At 40.3% G+C, this 13,820-nt stretch overlaps 1 protein-coding gene across 1 annotated transcript; it reads right to left on the bottom strand.

The window, feature by feature from the left end:
- Positions 1 to 3,654: 3,654 nt before the first annotated feature.
- Positions 3,655 to 6,681, bottom strand: LOC143702833 (transcription factor Sox-17-beta.3-like). The gene is made up of 2 exons (XM_077196726.1): positions 6,252 to 6,681; positions 3,655 to 4,841 (listed from the first exon to the last, which is right to left on the bottom strand). Exons 1-2 carry the CDS (start codon positions 6,550 to 6,552, stop codon positions 4,243 to 4,245), a joined length of 900 nt encoding a protein of 299 aa, XP_077052841.1. The 5' UTR covers positions 6,553 to 6,681; the 3' UTR covers positions 3,655 to 4,242.
- Positions 6,682 to 13,820: the final 7,139 nt, after the last annotated feature.

The raw sequence follows: 13,820 nt of genomic DNA, 5'->3' as shown, positions 1-13,820 counted from the left end.
CACACACACACACACACACACACACACACACACACACACACACACACACACACACACACACACACACACACACACACACAGGTTTTTAACTGATGAAGAAGACAGTGCAGCCATCAAGTGATAAACCGTATTCTAGGTTATTACGTGAGGAAGTTTTTTGTCCAATAATTAGAATCTCTTTTTTTTCAGAATTAAGTAGTAGGAAATTTCTAGTCATCCAATTTTTTTATATCAACTATGCATTCCGATAATCTTGTGAATTGGTAAGTTTCGTCAGGTTTTGAAGAAATATAGAGCTGAGTATCATCAGCATAACAGTGAAAGCTAATTCCATGTTTCCTAATGATATCTCCTAAAGGTAGCATGTACAGAGTGAACAGCAGCGGTCCTAGTACTGAGCCTTGTGGTACGCCATACTGAACTTGTGATCGATAAGACATCTCTTCATTTACTGCTACAAAACTGATAGCGGTCAGATAAATATGATTTAAACCATGCTTGTGCAATTCCACTAATGCCAACATAGTTTTCTAGTCTATTTAAGAGAATGTTGTGGTCAATGGTGTCAAATGCAGCACTAAGATCAAGTAACACTAATAGAGAGATACAACCACGATCGGATGATAAGAGCAAATCATTTGTGACTCTAATGAGAGCTGTCTCAGTGCTCTGGTGCGGTCTAAATCCTGACTGGAAATCCTCGCAGATATCATTTCCTTCAAGAAAGGAACACAGTTGTGAGGATACTGCCTTTTCTAGTATCTTTGACAGAAAAGGTAGATTTGAGATTGAGCCTGTAATTGACTGATTCTGTAGGATCAAGTTGCAAGAAATTTTACATTGCGAAACGTTACTTTAAATTCCTTTTAGCGGCTGCTCGAGTGGCCGGTGTCATGTTTCATATTACAATATTTACTGCACTTTTTTATTATCAAAAACTTTTCTAATCTTGACAAAATGCATATCGATGGAATGGTCTGAGACTCTGGGTTCCATATTTGGTCATTGTTTTTCTGAGAGAAGTGATATTTTGACAGAAATTTATACATTTGTGACAGAAGAACCCATAATAAAATCAACGGAAAGTGTGTGACTCGATGGATATTTTTAGTAAAGCGCAAAAACAAAAATTCTCATAGGAACTTCAATTTTTGTGATATCAACTTCAAATTTCAAACAAAACTTGAATAGACATGGCATTTCAGAGCATTTTCAGAGTAAAAAATATTTTGAAAAATTTATATTTTGTATAAAATAAAAGTACATTTGCTTTTGTTCTGCAACATTGGGATGATTGAATTCAGATTGATAGTTTCATAAACTATTATAAACCTCATTGATCACTTTTTCTTTCTTGCACAGACCAGTGGTGTTATTAACGCTTTATAAGTTTAATCAGTAAAGATAAATGAAAACAACACTCATTTTATAACTGCCAAAACTAAAAACAGTTTGGCAGATTTGGTGAATTTCATAACAAACATGAACAAATAAAAAGTAAAGTGACAAAGCTGATATAATTATTCCAATTTTAAAAAGCACAAGAGCGCCCCCTAAAGGCAGTGTGTGTGTGAAATGTCATTTTTGGGTGTAATGTAGAATGTCAGGTGTTTAAATTATTAATAAATATAAATACAAAAAATCTGTATAGATTTCATATAGTGTAAAGTATATTTTCATACACTATTCACCTTAAAACATTACACATGATTGGCCATCTCAGAAGCTTGATCTTTAATAAAAGAAGATAAAATACTGGTAAATCACAGGGGAATGCAGTAGAAGATAATTAGATAATATATATGGCCAGAAGCGAAGTGTGTGTTTGCAGTGACTCCGCCCACCGCTGTCTGATTGGTCGAACTGACGGAAGAAACCTGTCTGATAACACACACACACACACACACACACACACACAGAAGACAGACGGGTGATGGGTGATGCTGGCTTTTGTTTTCTCATCGCATTTCAGCTCGGAGAGGAGTTTATTTTAAATAAAAATTAAGACAATTATGAAAAGTGGAAATAAAGTGCCTAATGGGTATTTATTCATATTTATAATGTATAAGTGTTAAGCTGCTTTCGAAGGAATCTGTATTAAATAAAGTGATAAATAAACGTGAATTGAACTGATTTTGTGTGTGTCTCTGCTGTACTAGTACACAAGTAACGGAAAGGAAAGAAATAAATGTTTTTACACGTGTGTGTGTGTGTGTGTGTGTGTGTGTGTGTGTGTGTGTGTGTGTGTGTGTGTGTGTGTGTGTGTGTGTGTGTGTGTGTGTGTGTGTGTGTGTGTGTGTGTGTGTCACTATTCTTTAGGTGCAAATGTGGAACTTGTTTGATAAACAGGAACATCGGTGTGAAGCTTCTCAGATGTGTGTGTGAAACACATTTACACACATTCATTCACACATACGCACACAAACACACATTCATACACACACATTCATACACACACACACACACACACACACCTACAAACACACATGTATACACAAACATTCATACACAAACAAACACAAACATTCATACACACACACACACACACAAACAAACACAAACATTCATATTCCGCACTCTCTGCATAGCCACACACACACACACACACACACACACACACACACACACACACACACACACACACACACACACACACACACACACACACACACACACACACACACACACATACACACACACACTCAAACTGGACCTGTATCAACACACAGTTACGTTACAGACAAAAACACTTATTCTTTTACAATAAGTTAATTTTAGTCAGTATTCCTGTTACAATAAGTTACATTTATAGATTTACTCCACTAACACACACAAGTAACAAAAGAGTCTGTGTGTGTCAGAGATATTTATAGATGTAAGTGTGTAAATCAGTGTGACGAATATCTGGTTGTGTAATTGAGCTACTATACAGTGTGTGTCTATATTTATCATCAGCACAACTGGACTGGGATTGAGAACGAGCTTATGAACCTGATAAAGCCTGGAGACACATATTTACAGGATTATACATTCCTGTCACACACACACACACACACACACACACTATCTCTCTCTCACTCACACATACACAAACACACACACACACACACTCTCTCACTCACACATACACAAACACACACACACACTCTCTCACTCACACATACACAAACACACACACACACTCTCTTACTCACACACTCGCACACACACACTCTCTCTCTCACGCACACTCTCTCACACACACACACACACACACACACACACACACACACACACACACACACACACACTCTCTCACACGCACACTTACTCACTCACACTTCCAAACACACACACACACACACACTCACATACACACACACTCACATACAAAAACACTGATACACACAGAGAGAGTATGTGTTTGTGAGAGAGTGTGTGTGTGTGAGAGAGAGTGTGTGTGTGTGTGTGTTTGAGTGTGTGTGTGTGCGAGTGTGTGTGTGTGTGTGTGTCTGTGTGTGGGATGTATGTGTGTGTGAGTGTATGTCTGTGTGTGGGATGTATGTGTGTGTGTGTGTGTGTATGTGTGTGTGTGTGTGTGCGCGCGCAGAATAGAGTTAATATTAACAGAGTTTGACTCCAGGAGGAATTCATTAAACAAAGCAAAAAACACAATATTATGCTTTCCTTTTATTTTTCAAAAATACAAAAAAACAAAACAAAGACAAAATAAAATGAACAGAAATGTATTCTGTAAGAGTTTTACTGTACAGTAATTTTACACTGTCAATATTTACAGTATGAGTCAGACGGGACGGTAGAGTTTTACACCAGAATTATTATTCTCAGTGTTTGTCCCGCTTTAAACTCAAATGATGTTTTAATGGGTTCGGAACTCGAAACAAGCGAAGGTTCTCTGAGATCTCTACGGGGAATTACATTTTCATTGATCGAACGCTAGAAATAATTCATCAAATTTTAATTCTAAAGAGCCCAGAATTTGCTGGACAGTTTCTACAGAGTTTTGCACCAGAAATATTATTTTCATTAGGTTTTTTTTTGTGCTGCTTTACAGAAAGATTGTACATTTTGAAACCTTAAATTATACTTTATTGCTGCCATTTCAATGGTTTCGGCTACTCATAAAAAGTGTGAAAGCAACTGAAGGTTCTCAGAGATGTCCGCTCTACAGGGAACTGACCGAAAACTAGAAATAATTCATCAAGTTGGATTCAGTTTTGATCTAAACCAGCGCAGAACGGCTCAGGAATGAGTGTAATAATACACAGCGTTGCTGGCGTCAGACAGAGCGGTGGAGATCGGATCGGGAACATGAGGGACTCCGTAAAGCAGACACTCGTCCATCATCAGACCCGGATCGGGATCGGGATCGGTGTTGTGTTTGAGTGGGGACTCCTCATACTGACGCTTGGAGAACACATCTCCAGTCGAGGGGAACGCGTGATGAGAAGAAGAGTTATACACACACACACTCTCATTATAAAGCTGCTGTGTGTCCGTCATCAGACTGAGCTGCGGCTCGGTGTGTGTGTAGACGGCGTGTGTGTCGGTGTGCTCCTGAAAGTGTGTGTATCTGCACGACGACTGGTGTCCGCTGAATCCCACCGGAGTCGAGCTGAAGGACTCGAACGCCTGGCTCTCGAAGTACGCGGGAAAACCCGGACCGGCCGGACCGGAGCGCAGGAGTCCCGAGTCCAGGCGCTTCACTCGTTTCCCCGGCTTGCGGCGCCGCGGGCGGTACTTGTAGTTGGGATGATCCTGCATGTGTTTCGCTCGCAGCCGCTCCGCCTCCTCCACGAACGGACGCTTCTCCGACACCGCTAACGACTTCCACGACTTACCTACAAATAACACCACAATAATGAGCATTAAAGAGACAGTGAGCGTTTAAATAACACTTTACAAAAAGGTTCATTACTAAACATTAATGTATGAACTAACGATGAGCAATACATTTATTACAGTATTTATGAATATTTGTTAATGTTCGTTATTAAAAATAATATACAGCGGTTCAATGTTTGTTCATGTTAGTTCACGGTAATGTTAAGAAATACCACCTTTGATTTTAATAATGTATTAGTAAATGTTGAAATGAACTAAGATTAATAAATGCTGTAGAAATGTCGTTCATTCTTAGTTGATGTTAACTAATCAACAGTATTGTAAAGTGTTATCTATTAGTGCTTGCACTGTAGAAAGTGATCAGTTGACTTAACTTAAAAAAAGAGGAAACTCGTCTTGAAATTAAGTAGGCGAAATAAACCATGCGTAATTGAAAGAAATAAGTTATGTGGAATTTTCAACTTGACATAACTTAATTATGTCAAGTTGACAAGTCCACATAACTTAATTTTTTCAATTACGCATGGTTTATTTAAGTTAAGTTGAAGTTCACTTTTTAAGTTAAGTCAGCTGATCACAGTCTACAGTGAACACATCTCCAGTGTATAAACCAAATAAAACGTACAAAAAATAGCCGTAAAGTTTTAAGTACAATCAACTTGACTTAAATTACATTAAACTGACTTAAAAAAATGAGTTGAATCTTGTTCAGCTGAAAGTTGAAAACTGCTCAACTTATTTAGGTGAGTTAAAGCAACATAGAAACATATGTTGTCTCAACTTATTGATCATATAATTTTTTTTTTACGGTGAAAAAATGAAGGAAAATATCCATGAACAAAGAGCAGGATAAAAATACAATTCCAGAATGTTTGTCTCTTATTACACTTACTGATAAATAATATGATTCTACATGCAAATCACATTATTATAAAACTAAATCACATGATACAAATATAAATATTATATTTGTACTGTCAGCATTGCTTATTCACTAATAATTGGTTTAACTTCGGTATATGGTATAAAAAAAGTGTAGAAACTGTTTTGCATTAACTATTTTAAACATTTTTCACACATGTATGCATCTCACTTTACACATTCATGTCGAATGATATTAATACATGACATTAGATTCTACTTTTATTTCACCTTGGGTCAATGATAAACTTCCAAGTGTATGGAAAAGTCTGCGTTCTTGTTTTATTTTGATGCATATTTCCCACATTACTATATTTAAAGCTGTATTTATAGCCTATGAAATTTGACTTTTAACAATCCAGCCTGGAAGACAAAGATTGAATATGTGATTTGAATAATTATGTTTTTGAACAAAGGCTGCTGATTTAATGAACCTCTCTCTTTGTAGTAAAACCAGTAGTAGCCTACACATTATGTGAACTCACCGAGTATTTTGCTGAGCTCTGCGTTGTGCAGGTCCGGGTTTTTCAGCGCGAGCCTCTTTCGCTCATCTTTCGCCCAAACCATGAACGCGTTCATCGGCCTGCGGACGCGCGCCTCGCTGTTTCCGCGCTTCGCTTTGGCTTCCGAGAGCGCGTGAAGCGCGTCCACCTCCGGCCATGCGCACTGTCGCGCGCCGGGCATCATGACTGAGCTCGTGCCTCGGCTCAGGCTCGGGTCAGGCTCGGATCTGGCTCGGGTCAGGCTCGGGTCGTCACTGGCGTAACCCGCATCGGGACTGCTCATCTCCTACACGCGGCGCGCGCGCTTCTCCGGTGATCACCGATGATAAACTGGACTCTGTGGCCTGGAAACTTCCTTCACTGGATGTCCTCTGCTGGTTTCCCAGTGCTGAGCGCATACAGTATATTCAGCACTAAGGTCAGAAGTGCACACAGATATAAACTCCACCAATAGTGACTCGTGTGGGCGGACCGAACCGAGCCGGGGAAGGTGTGAGAGACTCCGCGTTCACAAACACTGCGCGTTCACAGCGATTCTTCCCCCGTGACATTTCACTTTTTTATATTTAAAGAATATAAAGCATGTGAATCACATCAGCTAACAGAGCATATGTTTTGTGCATGGTGAAACGTTCTTATGGTTCCCGTTTGCGCCTTTATTTATGACTAAAATGCATTGCATAGCTCGTGATTTAACTTTTACTCAAGCATTAGAAACACTTCTATTTTATTGCTAGGAGGCATATGTTTAAACCGAATGTGTTAGTAGTATGTGTTAAGACGCTTTTTTATTTGTCATACTGATAAAAAAAGGTTCGAGCGTAAAAGCATGTGAATAGTAATCCCGGTCTCCTGAAACTGTTCACCGCGCACAACACACATGCAATGTCAGGTGAAGTGCGCATCTAAAGCACGACTTTCATTTCTCGAGTCATTTATATGCCAACAATTGTTTTTGCGTGCATATGATACGTAGTTTTCGCGTGTAATACGCAGGTGCTTTGTAATTGTTTTATAATTTGTTTTATAATCTTAGATAATATGTTCTGGGCTGTATGTAAAGCACTTTGGCCAACTTAGGATGTTTTTCAAACGTGCTATATATAAATAAATATGATTGATTGATTGACTCCACACCCGTGTCCAAGAGGTTTGCAGTGCGTATATCACTCGCAAGCAAAAACTATTTTTGGCGTATAAATGGCACGAGAAATGAAATTCGTGCTATAGATACGCACTTTCATGAGATCGTGTTGGAAAATCACATCACCTGACATAGCATATGTTTTGTGCATGGTGAAAAGTTCTGCTTCTGTTTGCGAGTGTTTATTTATGACAAAAATGCATTGCATGAATCGCTTTAACTTTTACTCAAGCAATAGAAACACTTTTATTTTCTCTCTAGGAGGCATACGCTTAAAACGAATGTGCTTTTTATTTGTCGTGATGATAAAAAAGTGCAAGCATAAAGACTTTTTGTCATTTTAAAGTGATTTAACTTTTATTTCGCAAACTTTTAATCGTTGGTTGTCTAGTATTAAGAGTTGCAATTAAAATGTTTGTCTCACGGATGCGATAATGTTTGGTTTAGGATTAATATCCTGCCAGTAGATTTAACCTGAATTTGCAAACAGTAGTAGGAGGATTGTCACACACTGATAATGAAGAGAAAGGTGTTGCATTGTATTCAGAGAAGGAACTCTCATGCCTTTGAATTAAGTTCTAGTCTCTGAATATTAAGTAGTCGTTATGTAACTTCAAACTCTGGGCTTTAACGTTAGTGATTGTTGAACTGGCTTTACTTACAGTATAGGTGTTTTACAGTACTTTACAGTGTTTTGTTTTATCGAATGCAAGGTAAATTAAATTGTTATCGTATTAAAAACAAACTATTTATTGAATATTGGGGTCTGATAATATTGTTGCCTCAGTAAAGGGTTTGTGTGGTGTGATGAGGCTTATTGCTTAAATTAACGCTGTAAAATGAGCATTTAAATGGTAAATGTTGACGTTTTGAGAACTAAAATGTCGCTGTCCGCTCGTGAGCAGTGTTACCGGAGCAATCGGGAACTTTACCAAAACCACATCCTATTTTCTGGTCACCTTGATTTGAATTTTTTTATTCTCTAACTCTTTGTGTTATAATGGCTTCATGATTGTATGATTATCAGAAGAGCATCATACACATAAACTGGACACGTGTAACGCCCTCTGTAATACATCGACTATTTTGCTTGTGAAAACCATGTGTGTGTGTGTGTGTGTGTGTGTGTGTCTCTGTGTGTGTGTGTGTGTGTGTGTGTGTGTGTATGAGAGAGAGAGAGGTGAGTGTGAACACATATACAGCTTCCGTCTGACTCATGTAAAGTCCCCCGGCTCTCAGGAGCCAGTGCTATTGTGTAATTCCCCACAAAGGCCTGGCGACAGTGTGTGCGTATATTCATAAATGTGAGTCTATGTGTAGAGCTGTCTGTGCATGAGGGACAGGGTGTGTGTGTGTGTGTGTGTGTGTGTGTGTGTGTGTGTGTGTGTGTGTGTGTGTGTGTGTTTGCATGTGTCTGAAGGCTCCAACGCCAAGGACAGGAAGCAGTTTGTGAGGGACAGGAAATGCAGGCTGAAGCACTAGCCTAGATAAGGGTGAGAGACCTCTCCCACACACACACACACACACACACACACACACACACACACACACACACACACACACACACACACACACACACACACACACACACATAAATGGGGACATTTTATAAATGTCTACTATTTTATATACAGCTAGCTGTACATACTTAAACATAACTCAGACAACGTTTCACATTTTTCCAACACAAAATTTTTATTTATTTAAGTTTTACGAATAAGGACATCCCTAAAGGGAGGCTACAAATTTGTCCCTAAAGTAGGTACACACACCCCTCACTCCATTCCAGTCTGCCCTCCGCCGGTGCCTTACAAACATGTTAACACTCCCAAAGAAAAAGCTATAAATGCATAAAGGGACCTGGTGTTATCAAGGCCAGTCATCGAGAGAGAACCCGAATCCGGCCCGATGTCGATGGCTATGATGATCTCAAGTTTATTTATATAGCACATTTCATACACTATGGTAATTCAAAGTGCTTTACACAGAAATTAATTAAAATAATCACAAAAGAAAAGCAAGGAAAATTAAAATGGTTATAAAAGTGTAAAAGGATGATACATAGATGAACTTCTCATCTGGCAAAACACCAGTATATTATTTTTTCACAGCTCCCAGTTTTACTGTGAGATTTTCCCATGTTGATTGTACTTTGTCTGTGGTGTTCTTTCAGCGCGCTTAAGTGATCTATTGTTCGTCTTCAATAGATCTGATTTATTTTTCCCTAAAATCGGACAGGAAGAGTTCAAGGAAAGCGATCCTGTGATGTTATGAACGCCTCCAACCCCCATCCAGACCTCGATTTCACCCACAAGCGCCCTTAGATTTATAAAGTCGCGTGTCCTGGCGCCGGCCCGGGACTGACCCGAACGGCTGGTTTTGAGGTCTGGGCACTCGAGGGTCAGAGCCAGTAGATCGGATAGCACTGGAGTCCACACACACGGGGGGGGGGGGGTGGTAGATGAGCAGAGGTGGACAAAGTACACAACTTCCTCACTTGAGTGAAAGTACTGATACTACTGGTCAAATATTACTCCGGTACAATTAAAAGTTGTAAAGACCAATTTTTATTTAAGTAAAAGTACAGAACTACTTGTTTTTTTTTTACTTAAAGTACTTAAGTATCAAAAGTACAAAGTAAATCTCAATGTATTGTTTTATTATTGTTGTATGTAATACTTACAGTACCCTATGTCTCTGAATCTATGCCTACCCTGATATAAAAATATCAAATTTATTTCTAGAACACAGTTCCAGTAGTGGGATTGAATGTGAGATTGAATAAGTGCACTCACTAACACACAATGGTTTCAGACACCCAAATGGCTGTTCCCTCAAATAGTGCCCTATTTAAAGTTTTTTGGCTTTTAGTATGGATATGTTAGCCTTCCTGTTATCCATAAGCTAGTTTGCTCCAAAACAATGACAAAATTCACATTTAAAAGACCAAACCCAACATTGAAAATGAAAATAAGGTTGATGTCAGAAACAAACATCACTCAGGCTCTGACGTCAACCTGACATTCATTTCCAACCAAAATGTTGATCCCCTGACTGACGTTACTACTTTCTACTCAAGGACCTTGACAGAAATGTAGTTGGAGTAAAAAGTAAGATAGTTGTCTTTCAAATGTAGTGAAGTTAAAGTAAAAAGTTTCCAGAATAAATAATACTCAAGTAAAGTACAGATACTCAAAAAGTGTACTCAAGTAAATGTACTTTGTTATTGTCCACCTCTGAGATGGAGAAACCAGGGAAACAGGTCAGGAGTAGATAACTCAGGCCGCGTGTCCACCAAAGCGTGTTTAGCTGGAAACGCTAGGCGCTCTGCTGAAAACGCCTAGCTGTGGGCGCCTGAGAGCGTTTTGGCATTACAGCGTTTTGTTTTCCCCAGTTGAGACGCTTTGCTATTATACAGAATAACTGCGGAAGTGTTACTTGTATCGAATTTTACAGTTTGTTTCTGTGTTGTTTCTACATAAAAATGTCGATAAAATGTAAAGTATTTGCTCTGGCTCTTGTTTTAAATTATTTTTTTCCATTATTATACTTCTTGTTGCCATCTGTTGACGTTGTACAAGCATAATGCGACGGTTGGTCGGTGTGGTATTAGCCCCGCCCCTCCTGCACTGTGATTGGACGGATGGGTAAAAAGTGGCAGTGATGAGCGCTGTGTTTTACCCGAAGTTCTTCAACTCTCGGCAACCGATAAAAAATGCTGAACGCTCAGCGCCTCGTTTCACTTATGGCATTTTAAGAACGCGGTGCTCCCATTGACAACAATTGGAAAAATACATCAGCCGCGTGAAATAACGCTTTGGTGGACACAGGGCCTCAGAGTCCAAGGCGGGTCAGAGACTATAATCAGGCAGACAAGACCAGTCAGGGAAAACAGACAGAAAATCCTGAAGCCAATAACAGACAAGCCGGCAGAGCAACAGGCTGAATGCTGACAGAACAAAGGCAAACAGCGGCAGGGAACAGCACACACAAGGAGGGCAGGGCTAAGACACGGGGAAACCAGTCCAGAATACCCCAGGATGGGACACAGCATCTCTCCTCAGCCTGAAGAGACTCCCTGACCACATTCAGCGGAAGGTCATGGATCTGGAAGACGTGGGCTACCGCCGCCAGTGCTCTCTCCTTAGCAAAGGGGAGCTTAGGGAGGGGAATTAAGTGGACCACCTTAGGAAAGTAATCCATCGCAGAAAGGATGAAGGAATTGCCACTGGACAGGGGAATGCCTGTGACGAAATCCAAGGCAAAGTGGGACCAAGGATGATGAGGGAGGCATGTTGGACGATTTATTCTGGGCACAGACTGAGCAGGCAGTAACACACTGAACAGCAATTGCTGGCATATGGCATTTGCTGGCATTTCAGTGTCCTCTTCAATTCTAGGTGGCAAGCCTTAATGGATGGCAAGCCTTAATGAGTGGCTCCACAGGAGGGCAGGATCACCTTATAGGCACAAATAATAGGTTCTCTCAGCTGACTGAAGCCCCTCCGTGACCCCACCTCAACGTCCTGACAGCTGACACCATCCACTCAGGCTAAATGATAGGTTCAGGAGTACAACTGGGTCATCTGGGCCAGTGAAATACTGGGACAAGGCATCTGACTTAAGATTTTTGGAGCTTGGACGTTAAGATAAGGGAGTAATAGGCACAAGATTGCACTCCCAGGGTTTGCTGGAAAAGGATCACCCTAATACCAACCTCTGAGGCATCAACCTCCACAACGAGCTGCCACTAAGGATCTGTAAATAATAAAATGGGTGCAGAATAGAAACAAGCCTTCAGCAAACTTATTCTGAGAGGACTGCCCAGTCTGACTGGACTGGACTGGACAGGTGGAAGTCTGCAAGATTAAAGTGATCTGGCTATAATTATGCAACAAATGGTGATAAAAATGAGTAAATCCAAGAACCACTGCAGCGCTTTGTGAGAATCAGTAGTCAACACGTGCTAGTGTGTGCCGGGGCCAGTCACGTTTCCATGGTCACTTCCGGGGCCTGATCGGGCTCGCCGGGGCTCCTCGAGACCAACGGCCAGGGTCACGAACAGAGGCGGGGATTACCAGAGTCTGGAGACGACAGCGCCGGCTGATTCTATTGCTATACCAGCTAACATCAGCATTAAAGACTTTTAAAATCATTTCAGCTCAAAACTCACTTTCATGTGTGAATACCTTCTGTTTGTGATCCGATGTGGACTCTGATCACCGTATAAGGCAAAAAATATTTATACGCATACGAAGGACTGTGCGCTAACCATTACCATAGTAAACATGGTAAATATGACCGCTTGAAGAAATCAGACAAATCATAAAGGCTATCACAATCATGTTTTTATTTGATCTGTCAGTACTTCTCGTCTCTTACCGGACTGTCTGATATCCATATTTAACTCCACATGGCCTATCATAGCATAGCTTCCTCTGTTTCTCTGACTGAAAATATAACTGTACCGTGAGAGATGCTAAAGCTCCTCAGGTCATATTTTTGGTGGGATATTTGTAGAAATTATCAGTATTATCAGAAATTGTTTCTAAATGTGATGTACATATGTGCTGTGACAAATAAACAGAAACAAACGCGACTGTAAAAGTAAGTGTGTCCTCTTTCTTTTCTGAAATAATGGTAAACCACTTTATTTCTATCGCCCCTTTCACACACAGATTCTGGAAAATACACAGATAAAGTGAACCGGGATTTGACCCGGGTTCGTTTGATTTTGGTTCGTTCACACTGCAAGTGATTTTCCAGAATCAGAGAGTGCGTTTACACACAACCCGTAAAATCCCGTAAAGACATGTGACATCGATGTGACATGTAATGTCTCAGCAGCGTCTATAGTTTGCTTATGAGCTGCGACTTCTCTCTCGAGAAACCACGCTTGTGCATTTTTTTCTCTGATTCGATCATAAAGTAGCGCATTACGTACCGTTTCACGCTGGCGAACGATCCGGCCTTCAGCGCCATCATTACGACACGGCATTGATTACGGCTTTTGTTCACACAGCGCGCGTTCCGGGACTGAACATGGCAATGTTACTAGATCCTGAACCCGCCATCAATCCCGGGTCGTGTTTGCGTTCACACAGAAGGTGGTCTGGCAATTTCCCGGTAATTTCCCGGGATCAACGCGCTGTGTGAAAGGGGCTTGTGTGACTAATGTGCAATTTTGACACAAATTAATTCATTATGATCAATGTATCACTTTATATTGTAAACCTGTAGTAAAACATCAATGCTAGGGTTTTAAATCTTTAAGTAGCCTAAACAACAAACATCCACCAAACAGTCGCTTCATCATGTTCATTTTGCGATATCGCTGTTTCCAGTGATTTCTTTCTGATTCGTTTTCTGATAAAACTTCCTTTTGCCGGTGAAACGATGGGTTTGTG

The sequence above is a fragment of the Siphateles boraxobius genome, unplaced genomic scaffold (genome assembly GCF_051911475.1).
Source record: "Siphateles boraxobius isolate OS27281-9 unplaced genomic scaffold, OSU_SipBor_1 351, whole genome shotgun sequence".
In the NCBI taxonomy this organism is placed as follows: domain Eukaryota; kingdom Metazoa; phylum Chordata; class Actinopteri; order Cypriniformes; family Leuciscidae; genus Siphateles; species Siphateles boraxobius.
This window is presented reverse-complemented; position numbering and strand designations above follow the sequence as displayed.

Excerpts from the sequence above, each read along its gene's own strand:
- LOC143702833 (XM_077196726.1), bottom strand. The coding sequence starts at position 6,552 with ATGAGCAGTCCCGATGCGGGTTACGCCAGTGACGACCCGAGCCTGACC. Across the intron at positions 4,842-6,251 it reads AGAGCTCAGCAAAATACTCG|GTAAGTCGTGGAAGTCGTTA; the intron begins GTGAGTTCACAT and ends TGTTATTTGTAG.